The sequence below is a fragment of the Acipenser ruthenus genome, chromosome 3, assembly GCF_902713425.1.
Source record: "Acipenser ruthenus chromosome 3, fAciRut3.2 maternal haplotype, whole genome shotgun sequence".
Taxonomy (NCBI): domain Eukaryota; kingdom Metazoa; phylum Chordata; class Actinopteri; order Acipenseriformes; family Acipenseridae; genus Acipenser; species Acipenser ruthenus.
In genome coordinates, this window is record NC_081191.1 from 45645432 (window position 1) to 45666546 (window position 21115).

The 21115-nt window shown below is 37.5% G+C and overlaps 1 protein-coding gene across 12 annotated transcripts in view; it reads left to right on the top strand.

The window, feature by feature from the left end:
- LOC117394686 (adhesion G protein-coupled receptor B1-like) overlaps positions 1 to 20853 on the top strand; it is a 115335-nt gene extending 94482 nt beyond the window's left edge. For 5 of the 12 annotated variants that reach the window (XM_033993128.3, XM_033993134.3, XM_033993130.3 and 2 more), the window contains 8 exons: positions 702 to 873; positions 3482 to 3577; positions 3876 to 3915; positions 5606 to 6273; positions 15408 to 15443; positions 15999 to 16097; positions 17474 to 17527; positions 18667 to 20853. In XM_033993128.3, coding sequence (XP_033849019.2) covers positions 702 to 873; positions 3482 to 3577; positions 3876 to 3915; positions 5606 to 6273; positions 15408 to 15443; positions 15999 to 16097; positions 17474 to 17527; positions 18667 to 18864 — 1363 coding nt within the window. In that variant the 3' untranslated portion in view covers positions 18865 to 20853. The remainder of the gene's footprint in view (positions 1 to 701; positions 874 to 3481; positions 3578 to 3875; positions 3916 to 5605; positions 6274 to 15407; positions 15444 to 15998; positions 16098 to 17473; positions 17528 to 18666) is intronic. The other 7 variants (XM_033993132.3, XM_033993133.3, XM_033993139.3 and 4 more) reach the window with 3 other exon arrangements.
- Positions 20854 to 21115: the final 262 nt, after the last annotated feature.

Sequence of the window (21115 nt, forward strand, 5' to 3'; positions counted from 1 at the left end):
AATTACTGCAGAACAAATTAAGCTGTGGATTACCTGAAAACAAGAAGCTGCATCTCAGAGGTCTTACCAGTATAAATGTCTGAAACAATACATTCATAAATCTTCCGGAACAGCTGCTGTCTTTCTTTACCTTTTTGTTTGCATTTTTGTTTTCCAACACTTGTACTTCATTATTGTAATATTTCTGAGGTGTTAAACAGAAAGGAGGATCCTACACAAGGGATATTTTCAGAAGATAAAAACTAGTTTTTGAACAATAAGTGTTCATGTCACTTGATTTTGATGATGTATGAAAGACATCAACTTAAAAGGCAGCATGATCTTTTGAAAGTATATATTAACAAATGCACTAAATAATATTTAAAATATACTGTATGCATATACAAAATAGTATTTTCTTTAATGCATACTTTTTTTTTTTTTTTAGCAATTTGAACCCACAGACCCACCAGTCTTGTAATGACCAAAGATGGAGTACTCCATCCCATGTGACATAACCTGCATGACTTAAAGTGCACATGCTGGTCCATATACAACAGATTGTTACACAAACCCATTAGGTAATCAAGATCCTTGATGCTGGATTACTAGCTTGGGGTATTTTACAATCAGTAGTGTGTAGGTTTGCCCTTTCTGTGGAGGCACTCCTGGCTCTATCCTGCTATGGATAACAAGGCTGCTGTACCCCTTTTGTCCTGCAGGGCGTCACTGTGGAGCTCCTGCGTGGTCCTGCCCCTGCTGGCTCTCACATGGATGTCTGCGGTGTTGGCTATCACAGACCGGCGCTCTGCCCTCTTTCAGATCCTTTTTGCTGTGTTCGACTCACTGGAGGGCTTCGTCATTGTCATGGTGCACTGTATCCTGCGCAGAGAGGTGAGGGGGCAACATAATGGAAGGGAGTTATAAATAGATTTAGCAAAATATTTTGAACAGTTGCTGCTGGTTAGAAATGTGGGACTGAGAGGCAAAAATTACAAACTTTGCCATGTGTAGCTAGATTTTCAGACAACGTTATATAGGGAAAATGCAGTAAATTGGGGCTGATAACTTGCAAATGCATTGGTTCTCCAGATTAATGTCACTATTCATTGAAAGCATGATTTAAGATCTCTGTACAGAAATTACATTTTGATTGCAGTTGGTGCTATCAGCAATTACAGTGTGGTTATCCTTTTTATGACTACACAAACTAATCCTCTTCAGTAAGTGATATCCATGATTCCTACAGCCACAATTAGTAGGGCACTTAACCTGGGGTTTGCCAAGCTGGTTAGTGTGCTTGTTCTTGGTGCACACCACATGTTTAAAATGCAGGGCAGATCTTTATTTGATCTAACAGGGCTGGTCGCTTTGATGATTCATCTGTAGCACATGGCCACTTTCAACCTTCATTCTGTAATGTTATCACACTGGAGCGCACTGCTTCTTATTAACTGTCATTTATTCAACCACCCATATGGCACAAACAGGGAGGAAAGCCGTCATTCACTGTAACTGACAGATTGTAAGCTATATCAGGAACTACACTAGCAGAGATGTTCATACTAATGCTAAACTGCATGGCTATACTGGCTATATAAATAGACATGCCTATATATATATATATATATATATATATATATATATATATATATATATATATATATACAGTGACTTGAAAAAGTATTCAGACCCCTGACCAATTCTCTCATATTACTGAATTACAAATGGTACATTGAAATTTTGTTCTGTTTGATATTTTATTTAAAAACACTGAAACTCAAAATCAATTATTGTAAGGTGACATTGGTTTTATGTTGGGAAATATTTTTAAGAAAAATAAAAAACTGAAATATCTTACTTGCATAAGTATTCAACCCCTGTGCTGTGGAAGCTCCCATTTTACACCGATGAAAGAATTGCCCTAACGAGGACACAATTACCTTACCATTGGCCTCCACCTGTGAACCATTAAAGTCACATTTTCTGGATAAAAACCCCACTGTTGAAGGATCATTGGTCAGGCTGTGAATCTGAAGGAAAATGAAGACGAAAGAGCATTCTACAGGAGTTAAAGTAATACAAATGCATAGATTAGGGAAAGGGTACAAAATAATATCCAAGTGTTTGGATATCCCAGTGAGCACAGTTGGATCAATAATCAGGAAGTGGAAGCTGCATCACACCACCCAGGCACTGCCAAGAAAAGGCCGTCCCTCAAAACTCAGCGCTCAAACAAGAAGGAGACTTGTGAGAGAAGCCACAGAGAGGCCAACAATCACTTTGAAGGAGCTACAGAGTTCAGTGGCTGGGAGTGGAGTAATGGTGCACCAGTCAACCATATCAAGAGCTCTGCATAACACTGGCCTGTATGGGAGGGTGGCAAGAAAGAAGCCGTTACTCAAAAAGTACCATCTGAAAGCACGTCTGGAGTTTGCCAGAAAGCATGAGAGTGACCCAGCAGCGATGTTGGAAAAGGTTTTGTGGTCAGATGAGACCAAAATAGAGCTTTTTGGCCTAAACTCAAAGCGCTATGTGTGGTGCAAACCTAACACTGCCCATGCCTCAAGACACACCATCCCTACAGTGAAGTATGGTGGTGGCAACATCATGCTGTGGGGATGCTTCTCATCAGCAGGGACTGGGCATCTTGTTAAAATTGAAGGAAGAATGGATGGGAGATACTGCAAGAGAACCTGCTTCAGTCCGCTAAAAAACTGAAGCTTGGGAGGAAATTCACCTTTCAGCAGGACAATGATCCCAAGCACAAGGCCAAAGCAACATTGGAGTGGCTCAAGAACAAAAAGGTGAATGTCCTACAGTGGCCCAGTCAAAGTCCTGATCTCAATCCCATTGAGAATCTGTGGCACTATTTGAAAATTGCGGTCCACAAGCGTCGTCCAACCAACCTGAACAACCTGGAGCAAATCTGCCAAGAAGAATGGGTCAAAATCACTCCGACACTGTGTGCATAGCTGGTACATACTTACCCCAAAAGACTTAAAGCTGTTATTGCAGCGAAAGGTGGCTCTACCAAATATTAATGTGTAGGGGTTGAATACTTATGCAAGATATTTCAGTTTTTTTTATTTTTCTTAAAAGTATTTCCCAGCATAAAACCAATGTCACCTTACAATAATTGATTTTGAGTTTCAGTGTTTTAAAATAAAATATCAAACAGAACGAAATTTCAATGTACCATTTGTAATTCAGTAATATGAGAGAATTGGTCAGGGGTCTGACTACTTTTGCAAGTCACTGTATATATATATATATATATATATATATAGGCACTAGTTTAATAACTTGATTATCACAGTACAGGCATATTACAACTGGATTTATATTTTAATTATAAGGTTTGCCAAAAGGGTAGAATGAAAATAACGTGATATAACATATAAATAGCTGATACTGTGCTTTACTTGCACATAGATACAGGCACTCTGTGTCACCACTGATTTAATAAATAACCGCTAATTCAGCAGTGCTCTGTCCGCAGGTGCAGGACGCTGTGAAGTGCCGTGTGGTGGACCGTCAGGAGGAAGTCAATGGAGACTCCGGGGGATCCTTTCAAAATGGACATGCCCAGCTAATGGTAGGACCATCTGCTGCATCAGTGAGCAGCATCAGCATGACTACCTTTTTGTACTTTAGTTACAGATGAGGGGCTGTGAGTGAGTGTGATCTACTGATAAGTGCTAAGGGACTGGGAAGCAGTGTGTTGTATTGGTAAAAACTAGGAGGGAATGGGAGGGAGGCAGCTTGGTCCAATGGTTAGAGCTGAGTGGGAAACATTGCGGCCTAGTGGTTAGAGCTGAGGGACTAGGAGGCAGCGTAGTTTTTAAATGATGAGTTATATGATGACAACGGGGCTCTTCAATTTGTCTTCCCAGACGGATTTCGAAAAAGATGTAGACATTGCGTGCAGATCAGGTAAGCTTCTTTTAATTTTACTCTTATCTCTTGTGTTAAAAAGAAAACAAAAGAACACATCATCATTATATTTTAATGAGGCCATTTTGGGCTCCATTCTCTCTCATACATTTATATTTATATTGTTAATCTGTAGTATGACTTCATATGGTACATGTATAAGCAGCACTGAGAGTTTCAGGCACAATTCACTGTACAGCATTTAATTATTGACTATATAGCAGGATGCATATACACTAAGACAGCTTACCAGGTGGCAAGATATTTTAGGATCTTCTATAAAATCTAAAACTATTTAGAAACAACTTTGGTGTGGCTAAATACAGTCTTTGAAGTATGCTTTTAGCTATTTTGCTTAATTTAATTACTTTCATTTTGATAGCTTGAGAATCTTTAGCCAAACAGTGTGCATGTTTTTTGGTAACTTTTATGTTAACTGTTGTATAAGTATAGAGGGTACAATATTGCTGAACAAAATAATAATAAAAAAATAATCTACTTTTGAACTTTTCATAGGCAAATAAACCAAAAAAAAAATGTATATTAATGATAGGAAACCTATTCATATATTATTTCATATTTAAATAAAAACACATGTATTAATTTATTATTAAGTTATTTAAATCTGTTTATATGAATAAAATAGTTTGATATTGAAGAAACTGATGTGAAAGTCTAAAACAGCTTCCTGAATATCACATTTTATTTAATTCATAAAAACTAAATACCGCACAAGTTAAAGCTTTGTGAATAGGGCCTAATAGAGCTAGTATAATAACTTCACACATTGCAGTAATCTTTATTTACTAAGAAATTGATTTTAAAAACATAGTAACAGCAATGTAAATAAAACATGAATAAAAATAATCTGTAGCTGAATCCTCTGTATTATATGAACTAATGCATGTATTTGGAAACAGCAGTCCACTGGGCTGTTGTCTCGCATTTTTTGTGACAAGATTTCACTGGATATACTTAAACTGATGTATTACTGAAAACCCAAAACTAAACCAAAAAAGACACTGCGCCAGATTCTCAAAGCTACTTACTCCAAAATCAATCATAATGAACACTTTTTTTTTTTTTTTTCAAAAGGAAAAAAAAGACATATATAACTTAAGATTCCCTACAAGCCAGGGCATTAAATATCTGCATTGATTATTTCTATTGTGGTACATTTATTGACATACATTTACAGTATAACCCATTTGCATTCCAGTTACAATATGCTGTCTCAAATGTCAAAATTATAAAAACTGTTTTCCCCTGATGTTAAGTTTGAATTCTGTTTCGTACTAAGATGGATAAGGGTAATGTCAGAACTTGAGCGGGAAAATCTGGGCACTAGAGTCGTGCAGAAAATATTGATTTCCCTTTAAGAGAAACATTAAATCTCTTTTAACATAAAACTGTAATCATTGTTCTATTTGGCACAATAATAATAAAGTTTTAGTTACAGTTATTACAATACATTGTAATAGTTTATTAAAATAATATAACCTAACTAAGAACATACATTTTAAGATTTATGTTGAAAGTAGATTTCAGCTTTGCCCCAAATTTCCTTCAGAAAGGTTTTGAAAATCAGGCCTAGGAAGGGGATCATTTGCACAGCTCTAGTGTATCAGGGTAGGGTTGAGCAGGGGGAGCACTCCTGACCCCTCGCCCCTTGGTGTTTCGCTCTTGCCAGTTCTGAACAAGGACATCCTCTCATGCCGGTCGAACTCCATCCTAGGCACTCTCAAGCGGTCCTCGCTTCAGGGAGACGAAAAGTTGGCAACTCAGCAGCTCAGCCACCAGAAGGGGGTCAACTTCAACAGTCTCCCTACCAACATGACCAAGCTGCACCTGCAGAACATGGCTGACTATGCCACCCACACCTTGACGCTGAAAAAGGACAAGAGCGGTGGTGAACTGCCCTCTGCCAAGTCCATCTACATCTGCGACGGAGAACTCTTCAAACAGCTGGACGCAGACCTGGCCCGGACTCAGACAGAGAAATCTGTCCCAGACGGCAGCAGCTACGTGCTTTTGCCCAGCAACACCTCAACGTTGCGGGCCAAGCCCAAGAAGGACCCAGCTGAGTACAACATCAGTATCGACCAGCTTACCCAGACCAGGCTGATCCATCTGAACACGGCTGAGGGGGAGCCTGGCACAGGCTTCGGGCTTAAGACTCTGCCTGCGGACCGTGTCAGTGTCTCCTGCTCAGAACGTGACTCACCTGTCCAGAAGGTGCAGAACATCTCCAGTGATTCGCAGGTGACCAACAGCATGTGTGATGCCGGTGATTCTGGAAACTCAGGAATGATGTCAAAGAGCGAGACTGTCTCCACCCTCTCCATGAGCTCCTTAGAGGTAAGACTCTTTTCCATATAGTACTTATTTATTTGTTTAACAATTTTACTGGTCGAGGTTGTCTAGGAGAAATGTCACATTTTACATAAAGAAGTCCAAGAGTGTTCACAGAAGTCAGTACTATAGTTTAGTTTTGTAGTTTTGTTTTATAGAGAAAGTAGCATTCTTCTAGCTTGGTGTCATTTTTTTTATTTAGCCTACTAGACTTTGCAACAAGCTCAAAAATAAAAACATTTTTTTAATACGCTTTTGCAGGAGTTCAATGTTTACAAACAGATATTTAACTTCTATGGTATTTGATTACTTGGCAGCTGTGGTGCCCTACATTAGTTAGTGAATTGAGAAAACCACACAACTCCGAGACTTGTGGATACAGTAAGATACAGTAGAGCCACACTGGCTCTGAGTTGCTACCATAGTGAAGGTGTACTGGAGAAAAGTAACCAGACGGCACACTGAAACACTAAACATAAGGCACAGCATTGTAGTCTATTGATATACATTTAATTCAATTACACTTTTAAATGAAGTGGATTGTTGTGAATAAAATATCAGCTGTGTAATTCACATGAAGTGAAGTCTGGAGGCTGGGGAGTCGATGGCAGCTGAGACTAGACCTGCAATGTATGAGGAACATGCACCCAATGCATTATTTATTGTATTTCAAAGTGCTGCTCCCATTAATATGAGGCATTCAATCAGAGCTCATTAAAGTATGCAGCCAGAGATTCTTAAGTATAGTCATTTTAATATACTGAAATTGCTGTGGCTCCTTTCACCAAGGGGGGTGTCAACTTCCATCACACACGGTGGGCTGAGTTTGTTGTGTTGCATTTTTATTTAACTATAAAGGTCAGATTGGGGGTTACAGTTTCTGGGCTTCTCTTTGTATTTGTACCTCTTCATAGTCGTGATCACTCGTTTTATCACCAAACTCCGCAATAATGCGATCCAAGTCATTATTTTATTACTGTAACATCTCAAAAGGCTGCAAATGTCCGTGATATTCTTTGAGCGCTGGATGCGGAAGCAGCTATCTTGTTTGTTTATGTCCGTGTTATCTCTGTGGTGCCGGGGCGATGTGTATTGCTCAGATACGCCCCTTTCTTTTTTGGCTTCTCTCGGCTCCTGTCGGTCTCACTCGGCTATTGAATAGTTTTCTCGTCTTTTTCCGGAGAAAAAACAAGACCTGTGTTTTACGTCTTTTTGAAGATGTCGGACAGGGTCCGACATCAGACCGGAAAGGGAAAATTGTAATGACGGACCTGGTCCGATATAGGACCACAAAGGGTTGGAAAAAAATAAAAAAAAACTTTATTTATTTTTTAGATGGGGCGGGGGGTAAGCCATCTATCTATATTGGTTGGAATTTATTTTCTTATGTTGACATCTACTTTTGTATGTATTTTAGTATGTATGATTGCAGGCTATAAATAAATATGTTTGAAGTGCCATTGGTGTTTGTTGTTGTTAGTTATTATACATGTATACCATGTATGTAACACTTCATTATACATTCATTAAGCTTTTAAAATTATGATAGAACTCCCCAACCCAATACACAATTTGTTTATAGTTAATTGTTTGAATTCCTCTAATCATGCATTTTCTCTGGTACTGTTTGCTCGCCTCCGTGATAAATAAACTCAACATGAATAGAAGTAGCCATTGAACACTTACACTATTATAAGATGTTATAATATGTGCACAGAGATGTCTGAAGGTGAGAGTGTAGATTGCTCCAGTAAAAACCCAACTGTATAAATGGGTAATTGTATGTAAAAATAATGTGATATCTTGTAACAATTGTAAGTCGCCCTGGATAAGGGTGTCTGATAAGAAATAAATAATAATAATAAAATACGTTAGGCAAAATCCATGTCAATGATCTCGATCACATTAGGTATTCCATTCATGTCTGTGGCGATATCGTTTGAAAGCAACCCCCATGTTGCACTTTTTAACTATTAGACGAAATGTTTACAGAATACTTAACTGCTATCAGGACCAAGCTGCATGATTTGTTTATTATTAATAGCGTTATAATTAAACTATACCAAATCATGTTTTTATTTACAATGAAGGGAAAACATGTTTTTGCTGACTATGTATTTGGGTGACACAGTATTAGGGGTGTCACGCTAAACCGGTTTTATGGTAAACTGCGGTATAAACTGCCATGGTTTTGAAACTGTAACCATTTTTCTATACCATGATTACCGATTTCACGCAGTTTACGGTGATATGGGCGCGTTTTTGTATTCACCGTTTGTCCATCGGTGAGCCACTGTGTTCATTAGAACTAATGAACACAGACATCTCAAGTTCTGAAAACTGCCATGCATGAGATTATCGGAGTAGGCTATTAAATAAATGATGTCATATTTAATATAAACCGCCCGACTAAACAATGATCGCTAGCAAACATGATTGTCAGTAAATGAAACACAAATACTCCAAAATATCAGCAAGAACAAGGCACTGTAACTTTTCATCACTGCCTTCCTATTAATTTACCAAACCAAAGTAGTAACAGTAGCTATTATCTGTCGTATCAGTCAAGAGAAACGCAGTAAGCACACACTAATGCAGAGAATCAAAAAGTCTATTTACTACTATATAACTAAGGGCCGGTCCACATCAAACACTGATCACTCTTGCGAAAGATACAGAATATCGCATTTTCTTTATCACAAAAACCAAAACTAGCCATTTCTAATCCGCGAAGAGAGAAGTTTCGCAGGAGTAGGAGGGATCGCCAAAAGCAACATGAAAACAGCTGTTGACCAATGCCCAGCCGGTATTTGTGACATTTTGAAGGGGTGGAAACAAGGCGGTAACATGCGAAAAGGCAGGCGAAGACAGCCAGGGCAGAAAAAAAATAAAATAAATATCAGTGAATGAATCCTATTACATACAACAACTACTAGCAGTAATAATAATAAAAATAGGTTTCATAATAATAACACTTATCTGCTTTTATGTTTATTGTGTAAAATATTGAAAAATACGGACGTGAGTTTCAAAGAAAACACACACACGCTCACACACTTGACAATTACCTCGTTTCCACGACGTCTGCAGCATCGTGCTGCATTGTTCTGTCACTGTTATGAAAGCGTGCCACATTGTTTTCATGATTTTTGTAAAAATCCATACCATGCCCTGGCTTGTGTCAGCACCATGCAATGCCAGCATCCTCATACCCGACTGGCACGGTGCTGCCCAGAGCCCTGTTGTGCACAAGGTTGTATAGTAACTGCACAAGAACGAACAATTTAAAAAAAATGGTTAACAAAGAAACTCAGTGCGAGTATTATAAAAATAAAATGCTGATAAAAAAATAAAAAAATAAAAATAATAAAAAACTTGGGGTGTATAGAACATCCAAAAACCAAAGTAACGCTGTTGCCAGGATCGGTACCGGTACATATTATATACAGTAAGAAGTCGAATGAAATGCTATCCAGTGCCGTGAAAAAAAAAAAACAGTTGATTGCAAGTATTTTTTTATTTTTTTAAACGGGCAGAGTCGGGTAGTTGTATATTATTATTATTATTATTATTATTATTATTATTATTATTATTATTATTATTATTATTATATCTTCTGTTGAAAACCCAAAGCAAATTTAAAAACATCATGTTTGTTATCTACACGGATTTATAAGTTTCGAGGGGACCGCTTGGCATGCTGACTCGGTTTAACCAAAATGTGCTCCCTTGTACTGGAACGGTGGGCTTGTTCTTACATGCCGAGAATTTGGGCTTCATAATGTTTATGTGTAAGCCAACATGTTGAAGTACTTTACGAGAGTAACCAAATGTTTAAAACCAAAAATTAATATCTTTAAAGCAGTTAAAACATGTATACGTTCTTCTAGTTTGTTTATATTTGTTAGCCTTGCGTTTGATCGAAGTTCAACGTAATGGAGCCCTGTGCCTTTAAGAAATGAATAATTTGAACAGAGGTAGGTGACGTCACAGATGACGTGTGAATATGTCCATGGACTTAAAAAAAGTATACCGTCCGTAGTTAGCTTACTACAAAGATAAGAAATTTAAAAAATATATATCTAAAAAGCTTTACCATCACTGAAAGAGACACTGCTCCACGCAAAGCTCTTAGTGAGTAGAAAAGAGTTTATTGTTTGTACGTATTAAATAAATAATACAGATTGCTTTATTAAACATTTAACTCGAACTGTGGCAAAAAAAAAATAGTAGGCTAAAAAAGAAAACAGTCTTGTGTGTGTTTCATTTATGGGAACAACAAGCGTAACATACATTATGATAATAATAGGAATAATACATATAATAATATTTGATACTGTAAATTATTAATTTGAAATTATTCAGTGTTGTGTGCAAGTGTTTGATATATGAGGTTAGTGGAGCGTCTTGAGGCATGTACTATTTTGTTTTTTTTTTGCAAATATCAGGATGTTTAGTGTTATTTTTTTTACTATTTGCTTAATACGCGATAGCTTTCGATAACTTTGAAGTTGACTATAAAATCCGGTCCTTGCGATGTGATTTATATCTGGAATTGAGTAGATTTGGTCGGGCGATAGAAAACCACTTCCCCTTCTGAACCCACTTGTAGTCAAGAAGCTGCTTTTTGAAGGGCGAAAAGTGCTTGTTTTGGTTCCGTGAGATTTTGCTTGGAATTTTTCTTGTGTTTTGTTACCGCGAATGCTTTTGCGTCCTCATTCGCTAAGTGCTAACTTTGATTTGGTCTAAGTCTATGATGCTACCGGCACTTGCATTATTTTTATTTTAAACGGTATTGTGAAGATGTTGCAGTCTCTTTGAGTTGATAGTGTTGTAGGGATTTTGGTTTTATGTTAAAAAATGAATACAATTTTATTCCCATTTAAAAAAAAATAAATCCCACTTAACTTTGCAACAGTTGCACACCCACCTTAACTTTTCTTCTTTCCTTTGTGTTTGTTGCTGTTAAAATGTGTAGTCGCCATCTTCTCATCATTAAGTTTTGCACTCTGCTGAGAGATCAGTGGGCGGGCACTGCATGTCTTAAAATGCACTCGATTGGCTATTGCTAGGTAACACTTTGCTTCTCTTAACTAACAGGATGATGTCCAAACTGATAAAGATGAAGAGGGTATTCAGTTGCAGTGGTCACATCCTTACCCCTATCGTTCCAGACTGAGCCCAGAAAATGTTAATGTTTTGGTGTTTTTCCACAGTAATTTGAAATAAAAAAGCAGCATTATTTTGCTGAGCCTGTGTGAGCTGGAGTGAACACTACTTCCAGTTAGTGCCTAATCGAACTGTAGTACACTAGTGTGTTGTATTTGTTTTACAACTTTATTTTTCTTGATTTGAGTGTATTTCTTTAAATAGCCATTTAAAAACGGATTACAAAAAATGACATACTGCGATATGACGATAACTGTGGTATATTTTTTGACGGTTACCATACATCAAAATTTGATACCGTGACATCCCTACACAGTGTAGGTTACCTTCATTGTAAATAAAAAATGTGATTTGGTATAATTTAATGATGACGCTATAATAAATTAATCATGATTATAGCAGTTTTTAAGTATTCTGTAAATATTGTGTCTAATAGATAAAAAGTACTGTGTGTGGCTGTCAGGTCTTGTTTTCAAAAAATATTGGCACAGACATTATATACAAAACAAACGAATACCGTCTGTGTATGTATGTGTGTGTGCGTGTGCGTGTGTGTGTGTGTGTTTAATAGAAAGAGAGAATACATGCATGTCTCCAGTCATATGTGATTTTTACAATCACGTCACCTGAAGTTCTAGTCAAAATTGTAGATGTTTATTACTGCCATAGCCTTATCTTTTCACCTATTGATTCGCCCCATTGCCACTGTATTTTATGTATCCATGCATCCCTTCCTGCGATGTTATCGGGCAGTGTGTTCTGGGCTTAAAGTTACAAATTGATAAAACAAGTGAAGAAATCTCATTCATTACCACTAGTATAGCATCACATTAGCATGATTACTTAATAACGAGATAGGCATAACAACCTCTTAAAAAAGCCAAAATCAGTGCTACATAATGATTTGTTGATTAACACCAGAGTCTTCATTTACAAACTTTTCAAAACTCTGCCCCAAGTATCTTTTGAGTTAGATTAAACATCTCAATTAACAAAAACAATCAGGAACCCATTATTGACCTATGAGTTCAATGTTAAAGGTGATAATAGCCTGGGGAGGTGGTGGAACTTTCTTACAGGATTATAAGTAGGAATAATTAGTATGTGTAGGACTGCCTGCGGAGTTTAGTTTACACACAGAGTCTCTCTCTAATGGAAATCTGCACTTCAGTTTCAGAAATGAACTGATTTACTGGCAGAAGCAAGAGCACTCAGTCAAAGCAGCTGACAACTTCTACTGCTTGTCAGTTACAAATATGCAACATCAATGAAATAATGAGCTTCTGGGGCAGAGCTTTTCATCATCTCAACACGTTTAAGCTGTTTACTGCATAGGGACATGCCGGTTGATGAATTATCTAAGTGCAAATGCAAACTCAGTTTGAATGTCTAGGCTGGCATTCACAGGCAGAGATTGATTCAAGAGAGGCTAAAAAAACAATTGAGATGCTTGAACTAGTTCAACTAATGTTATTCTAAGAAAGCATTTTCAGTCTGAATTGTGAAACCATACTCTTATTTTGATTCTGGTTTATGCTAAGGTTAGATGTGCTTTAAATTAACAATCAAATGATTTCAACTTGCATTGTGTCAAAAGGAAAGGCAAGGTCCAGTACATGAAGAAAACTCTTCAGCTATGTTTACACCTGCACACCCGAGCCGAGCTGGTGCCGAATCGAGCCAGCCTGGTACGGCTCGGGTAGCTTGAGTTGCATTTACACTAGAGAAAGGCGAGCCGAGCTGAGAGACGTCACGCATAATTAACGTGCTGAGTCGATTACATTAAATGTCACAGACAGCAAAAATAGAACAAAGCATTAATTTAATAAAATCTTTTTTTAGCATGGATTTTTAAAAATATTATTATCATTATTGCGGAGAAGTACTGAAAATGCGCGGGGGGGTGGGGGGTTGTAATACATACCTAAACAAAGGAAGCAAAGACGGGGGACCATATTAAAGGTATACATAATAACGCACCTCGGATATAACGCTCCTACAGCATGTCCCCCAATTCCCTATACAAGTGTAATATTTCTACAGTAAATACAGTACCGGTGTTCAAACTGTAAACAACTTCTCAGTCTAACTTCCGTTTCTGTCTCTCCCTATTGATACAGTATCTGAACTGGAGAAAAGCTGCGCTGGCACTTTAACACAGACATCTTATTCAGCATTCATTTTATAACTAAATAAATATTAGGTCTGTAACGTGGTTATCTTTCCTAATCTATGAACTTTTTTTGCTGCGAGAGGAGCTGCAGCTTTCTCCAGGAGACAAGACGCTTCAGCCCCGCTCCGGCAGCCGAACCTGGAGCGAGCCCATTCCCTCTTCCCGTCTCCCGACCCGCTCTCCTTCTCACATTTTGTTAGTTTGCTTGTCTGTTGCCTTGAACTGAACTCCCGACTGCCGTTTAGCCAGGCTATTGTTTAATAACTGCTGATTAAAAAGAGCCTCGAGTGGGAATGTTAAATCTGAAAAAAGCTCTGCAAATGTCCGTGATATTCTCTGAGCGCTGATGCAGTCAAAGCCAGCTTGTTTCCTTATGACCTCCATTATCAGATGCCAGGGGCAAGTATGACTATGAGATACGCCCTTTTTTTTTTCGGCTTGTCTCGGCTCCTGTCGCTCCCACTCGGCCATTGAATGGCTTTCTCTGCTTTTTCCGGAGAAAAAACGACTAGAAATCCGTTTTTTTGCATCCTCCTGGTTGCAAGCCCTTTTCTTTAACCACTGGACCACACAGCCTCATTTAATAAAATGAGTTATCATCTGGAATAAATTCACCCGATGTTTAATTTTTAAACTATTATTGTGTTATTTTATATACTGTTGTTTTTGACTTCAGAGTTACTATGGCATCAGTAAATTAAAGAAGAAAAAAAAAACTCCCTGTTTTTCACTGTGGAAATCTGGTAATCCTAAACGACATGGACAGTCCGAGAAACTGAAACTCTGGTAGAGATTTTGGTCAGACACCAAAATTTTGCCGAACTCAACAAAAAAATCACAAAATAGTAAAATCTATTCAATCTTTATTGACATTTTCACTGTAATCATGAAGCCAGATAAAGTCTTTCTTCCACGCCACTCTAAATTTTCGTCCTAATTTTTTTTTCATAATTTCTTTCTTTATCATTATTGATTTAAACGCTTTACTTTTGGCTTATTGGTGCAGTTGGTTGCTTAGTTTAAAAAAAAAAAAAGAATTGTTAAAAATTGCCATGTCAAGGTAACGAGAATTACCAACAGCACTCACTTCAGAGTACGTAGTCTCAGATGCTGACTGTACAACAAATACGACGTGCGCCGGAAAAGTTCGGACAAGTTCAATTACACCGTTATCGGGGGGTGGGTATGTTTTCAAAAATGGGTTTGTAAATTCAGTTTTCAGCATTTTGGCACACTGACCCATTTTCCTGCGTCCATGAAACGGAAGCCGTGTGCACTATACTATATACATTATACAGTTAAAAAAATTTACCGGCCCAGTTGGGCCTGTGGTGCTTCATAACTACCAGCCAAACTGCAATCCCTACTGGCCCCGGGCCGAGGGCCATGGTTAATGTCTAACCCTGCTTGCAGTGAGGGATGTGCAATCCAAACTAATTAGCTGATAGCTGGCAGATTTGCCTTTTTTAGTCTTGGCTGGCAGATCCAATAGTGTGGTATCTGCCTGCCCTGCCCACCTGCATATCTCTGATCTGGACACTAAACATTGGGCCAGCATTGTCAGTTGTTAAGGTATTTGAAGTGCTGATAAAAAGATAGATTATGTTTTTTCTGTGGGATGCCCACGTAGTGTGGATTCCCTTGGGGACCCCTCAATGCACAGATGCTGCCTCTCCCATGCCCATGTTCTTGTGAATCAATTTGAATAAATCATATTAAAATATAAATAACACTAGCACTCAAACAGCACAGTTGAGCACCGACTCTAACCAAATATTACTTTCTTTCTCTTTTCCAGAGGCGGAAATCTCGGTACGCAGAATTAGATTTTGAGGTAAATATATATTTTTATATTCTGTTTCCATTCTTACTGGAATTTTGATAAACGTGTATAAAACACATAGTCAACAGCATGTACAGCTGCAGGTTAAAAGTCATAATTGTGTTTCTGCTCTATCTAAATGAGGGAGGGGTTTAAAGTACACTACTAGAATACCTGAATATATAAAATATTTATTGTGAATGATCAGAATAAGCTTCCATTGCAACAGTTTTTGCAGTTTTGCTGCGCCTTGTGTTTATTTTGACAAACGTACGTAACACACCATGCATTAGAGATGTGCTAAACTAGTCATATTTGATTTGATTAGCAATTTACTCATTTGGACCTCAGTTTTACTGTGCATCTCCAAGATTTAGATCAGGTACTTTGTAATGTGTTTAATGTTCAGCAAGTAATGGTGTTTCATATACTTTTCAGTTTCCAGGTGGTGAATTGAATGTATAGAACAGTGTAATGGTATTATAGTTCAGTAGCCTGTAGGTGGATGAATAATGGTCAAAGCCATCAGTGTGATACCATTTTTTATATTGTTTTCTATTTCCTTAGAAAATCATGCACACACGGAAACGGCATCAAGACATGTTTCAGGACTTGAACAGGAAGCTGCAGCACGCAGAGAGGGAGTCTCCACCAGGGGATAGCAAGGTGAGGGAGGGAGTGAAAGCTGTAGCACAGGGGCAATGCAGCTTACTCATAATCATGAAATTAAATCTAACAATACAAAGCTATTCTATACCACATTCTATTTACTCATCTCTTCAGATTTTCCAGCAGGGAATCCATTGAGGTTGTATTTCATGTTTCGCAAATGCAGAGATATATTAAAAAAACATTTTGACTAGAAGTCCGATGACATTGAGAAAGACTTATAGTCGAAACTTATATCTTTCAGTATAAATACATATTCAACCATTGAGTGTTTTATAGTTACAGATGAATGCAGAGACGTGTGACTGGTGCCATAGAACAGCGACCTAATTGATATTATAACACAGCTCTATATATTTTCTTGAATACACTTCTTTGTCACTGATGTCACGGTGTAAATTCTTGGCACTTTGAATAATATTATTCAGTCTTATCTTCCAGTACCAGGTGTTTTGTGTTGTTAAAATTCCTGGCTCTGATATCCGTGTTCTAGAATGCTGAGGATTGAGTTTGCCAAGTTTAATATTGCTTTACTAAGTTATATGTAATAGACACCTTTTATATTGAATCTGCTGGCAGTAAGATCCCCAGTGATGACATGTGGTATAGACTGACCTTGCCAGCTATAATGTTCCCAATTGGAAACTGGCCAGATCATGCAAATTCCAAACAGAAAGTCTGTGTACTCGTGGAGCATAAATGTCAGTGCAACAATATCACACCTATCTTTGACTCAAGAGTCAAATAACAAGGTAGTCACTGGTAGCAGGGTGGGGTGACCTCTTGAATGTCTCTCGAGGTATCAGGGGCCATTCATCTACCACATGTTGGTTGAGGTCGAGGATGAGTTACCTTGATCAAGTTCATGACCTCCCCAAGTGATGGACACCCTATCTTTTTAAATGTTTGTTTTTACTCGTCAAGCAAGGTGATAACCACAGTGGGTCCCCATTGGCTCATACCATTTTAACTGCTCTTGTGCTACCACTGCTGTATTGCCCTTTGTGTATTTTTTTGATCAGGATCACACAAACCTCCCTTAGCCTCTTGTATCTCATTTGAGTACCTTTTGGCTGACTTGTTAAACTAGAAAGTTTATCTCAAAGTTTCCAAGCCCATGTGGGTACTTCAGGGTCTGAGCTGAGATGTCAAAACCTCATCTGATACAGACTTCTGTTAATACATATATAGAATTTATAAAGAGACAATTAGAAAAAATAGTATTGTATTCTACTACTGACAAACAAACACCGATAGCCCTTCTGGGCGCTAATGTATGTGTACATTGGTAATGTTATTCTGTTGTACATTTATTTTCAGTTGAATCATATGTGCTGTTTTCTAACTGACCTATTCCTCTTGTTTCTCCCAAGTCTGTGAAGCGCTGGAGTGTCTCATCTGGGGGAAGTGATAAAACAAACCTCACGGTGAGTATCTCGTACATGTTCCGAAAACATAACTCTGACTCTATTCCATTCAGGGACTCTATTCCATTCCGACTGTTTTACTCTGGCTTAATAATAATAATAATAATAATAATAATAATAATAATAATAATAATAATATTGCCTTCATGTTCTTTTTTTAATTTAAGTACAGTTCCTCTATCTGGTTCAGTTTACCCATGCCAATAAAATGAAAATTGAAATATCAGAATTGTAAAAGCTAAATACACAAAGGGCTACAGTCAAATATTTTTACTATTTTTTATTTTATTTTAGAGAATAGATAAACATACTCAATAAAGTTACCAAACCAGAAATTACGTTTTTTTTGTTTTTTTTCTCAAACCTGAGGTACTTCTAAGGGTCAGGGGGTATGCAGGATGATTCAGAAATGCAAAAAATGAAAGTAAAAGAATCTTGAATTGATGTTTAACTGTATTTTATATATCCCTAACCACTATGCATAAATATTTCATTTTTGTTTAGCAGCTCAAAGTTTAGTCTGACTGTAGTTTCAAGATTATTACCCACCTGTACGAATGCTTGATTTCGACTGAGCATGTTTCCACTCTGGTTATTATTAGACGCGGCTGCATTTTAGTAACAGCTGGTTGAATTGTTTTCAGTGTTTGATAGAGTAAATCTAAATTATCCTGTGTATAGTTTCTCTAGATAAAAATAGATACATTTCTTACTTGCAAAAGAAAAACAAAGGAAGAAAACAGTCTAAAAGTGCGAAGCGACAGAAAATTATTTGGATACATTTTACGTTGGCTTAAATAAAGGTTTATCATTGTTAGTTATTATAGTTTTGTCTTGAGATGTTGATGTTGTAAACATTTTAAACGGCACACATACCGTATTCCTTCGAATTTAAGACACCCTCGAATTTATGACGCAGCCCAAATTTCCCACCCTCAATTTGAGGAAAAAATAAAACATCAAATAGAGGCTTTTTAATCTAGGGATAATTGTAAACTGTAAACTCTTTCAGTTTAGTTAGTGCTATTCTAGTGACATTATTAAAACTTTAAATAAACCTCCTGTACAGATTTTTTTTGTGTGTGTGACTGACAGTAGAAGTAAAGGATCACCAAATAAATGTTTTGGTTTTGTTACAGCAGGATAGACAGCAGACGCCAAACAAGCGAGCCTGGGAGGGGATCCGCAAGACACACTCTCCTCCCTCATGGGTGCGCAAGGACCTGGAGACCTTACAGGCATCCCCCCTGGAGCTGAAGTCTGTAGAGTGGGAGAAAGCTGGAGCCACCATACCCCTTGTGGGCCAGGAAATCATAGACCTTCAGACAGAAGTCTGACCAACAGCAATACGCAGGGATTTTCTGTTCTTATGATTTTCCTTTTGTTTAACAAAAAAAGAAACAAGCTGGGTTTTATTTGAAACCGTGGTGCAAGTAAGAAGATTTTATATCTGAAGAGATGTTCCATACAAAAAGAGAAAAGTACATCTCTACTTCTGGATGTTTTTCATGGACTAGATAACGGGACAAAACTTGTGTGATCAAAAGTTGAAGATGGTTGACCTGCTGAGGGTATTATAAATATATCTAAGCTCTGTTTTACTTCGGATTGAGTTGGTGATGTAAAAGAGCAAAGCTTTTAAAATATGTTTAAACCTGTCCACCATCTACAAAACATCTACAATAAGTATAGTGAAACCTCCATATCAAGAACATTGATGACTCAGTGCACCCCATGGAGTTTCTCTAACTGCGTTTTAAGTAGCCGGGCGTACTTCTGTGGCAAGCTGAATCTGCTGTCTTTCTCTCAGCCACCAATGTCTAATTTCTAACATGCCTTTAAACTTTACACTGGAAGCAAAGTCTGAGATATGTACTGTTTCATGACAGAGTGGAACTGTCAAACAAAGAATTATAAATGTCTGTAATGCAACCTAAGCCCCTTATCACTGGTTATCAACTACAGTATATAGTAGACCCCTGTGCCCACCTCTCCCCCCTCGCTGATTGGAATAATAATGTTTATTGCTGCCTCAGAAAAATTAATGGGACAAACACCTTGCAAGAAGAACAGATTGACGGACGGACTGGACCGGTATTATGACGGAGTGGCTTAAGAATTAGATCACGAAAAGGAGAGATGTATAGATTTTCCTGAAAATGAACAGGCCTGTTTGCAAACTGTTCACAAACATGGGACAGTCCAGAATTTCACCCAGAATGATGCTGATGGTAACAGCTTCATAAAGACAAGAAGAGTCAAAATAAACATTTCCTCGTGCATGTACACCCAATAGTAGGCATACTTGTATGTAGATTAAAAGTATTGATTTCCAGTACTTCATGGGTTGCTGCCAGCTCAGTGTCATTGCCAGTGAGGGGGTTTAAAATTACCTTGGCTACAGATATTTATGCACCAGTTGATTGGGTATTTGAGAGTGTGATAAAGAATGAAAAGGATAAGATGACTGTTATAACGTCATAATTCCCCAATCGTCCAGACCAGTCCTTGCCGTGCAGTATTAGCATGAGGGTGTTCATGACAAGGGTGGTTAGTGCGAATGTGAAAGCACTGCTTATGTAGTCCACGTTCACGTCTCAGCTGACACTACCATTCCCTATGTGTCCTGTGGTTAGGCTAAGTCTTGATAACCTCCAGAGAGGAAATTACCTATAACTAACAGGACCTTTACATAAACATTATCCAGAATAGTATTTTAGACATTTAAAATTCTTGGAAGACTTTTACAGGAATCAAGTGAAAAGGGTTTGATCTGTTGGTTGCTTGATATACAAGCATATTATATTCATAATTTTAATAATAATGGCAGATTTTTTGTCAAGTTGTGTATTATATTAAAAATAATGTTTTAAAAAGTTCTAAGTAGTTGACAGAAAAAAAGAAATACTTAAAATAAAACTGTGATACAATTGTCATAGTTTTGATTGCACATGAACTGAAAGCACAAGGCTCATGGTGGCCCTGTTGTAAAGTATTGTAATTATAGAGTTACACAGAATGAATTTTAGCCTATAAATATCTTTCTTATGTGCTTCAGGTTTTTCTGAATTGTCCTGTTCAGTTACTGGACTATAACTGTGTTCTGTAACTAATGTAATGCTGTGTGTTTTAATATAATTGTCAATGTACTACTCCCCCCTCCCTCCCAGTTAGTCCCCCCTTCCCTCCCGATTGATCCGTTGTATTCGTCTGAACCCTCTACGTGTTATTGTTCTATGTTCTATTTTCCTGTTTGTTTCTGTATAGTTTTCAGAGCACAAAATTAATGTGTCCTATTTCTAATAAAAAGAATACTATAAACTATAGCTTGGCTGTCTTGTGTGATATTCTTTTTAGATATTTAAGGTTAGCTTATTAGCTTTTGTAGGGTGTCAGATTTCAGTATTGCAGACCAAAATACATGGTTATGTTTTCACTCCTTGACATGACATCATCATCAACTGAGTCCCAACACATTATTAAAGATATATATATATATAGTACTAAACAATGGTTGGAGGATTTACTGAAGGAAATTTAGCAGCAACAATATTTTGTTATTTATAACAATGCGTTAAATTTCATGAA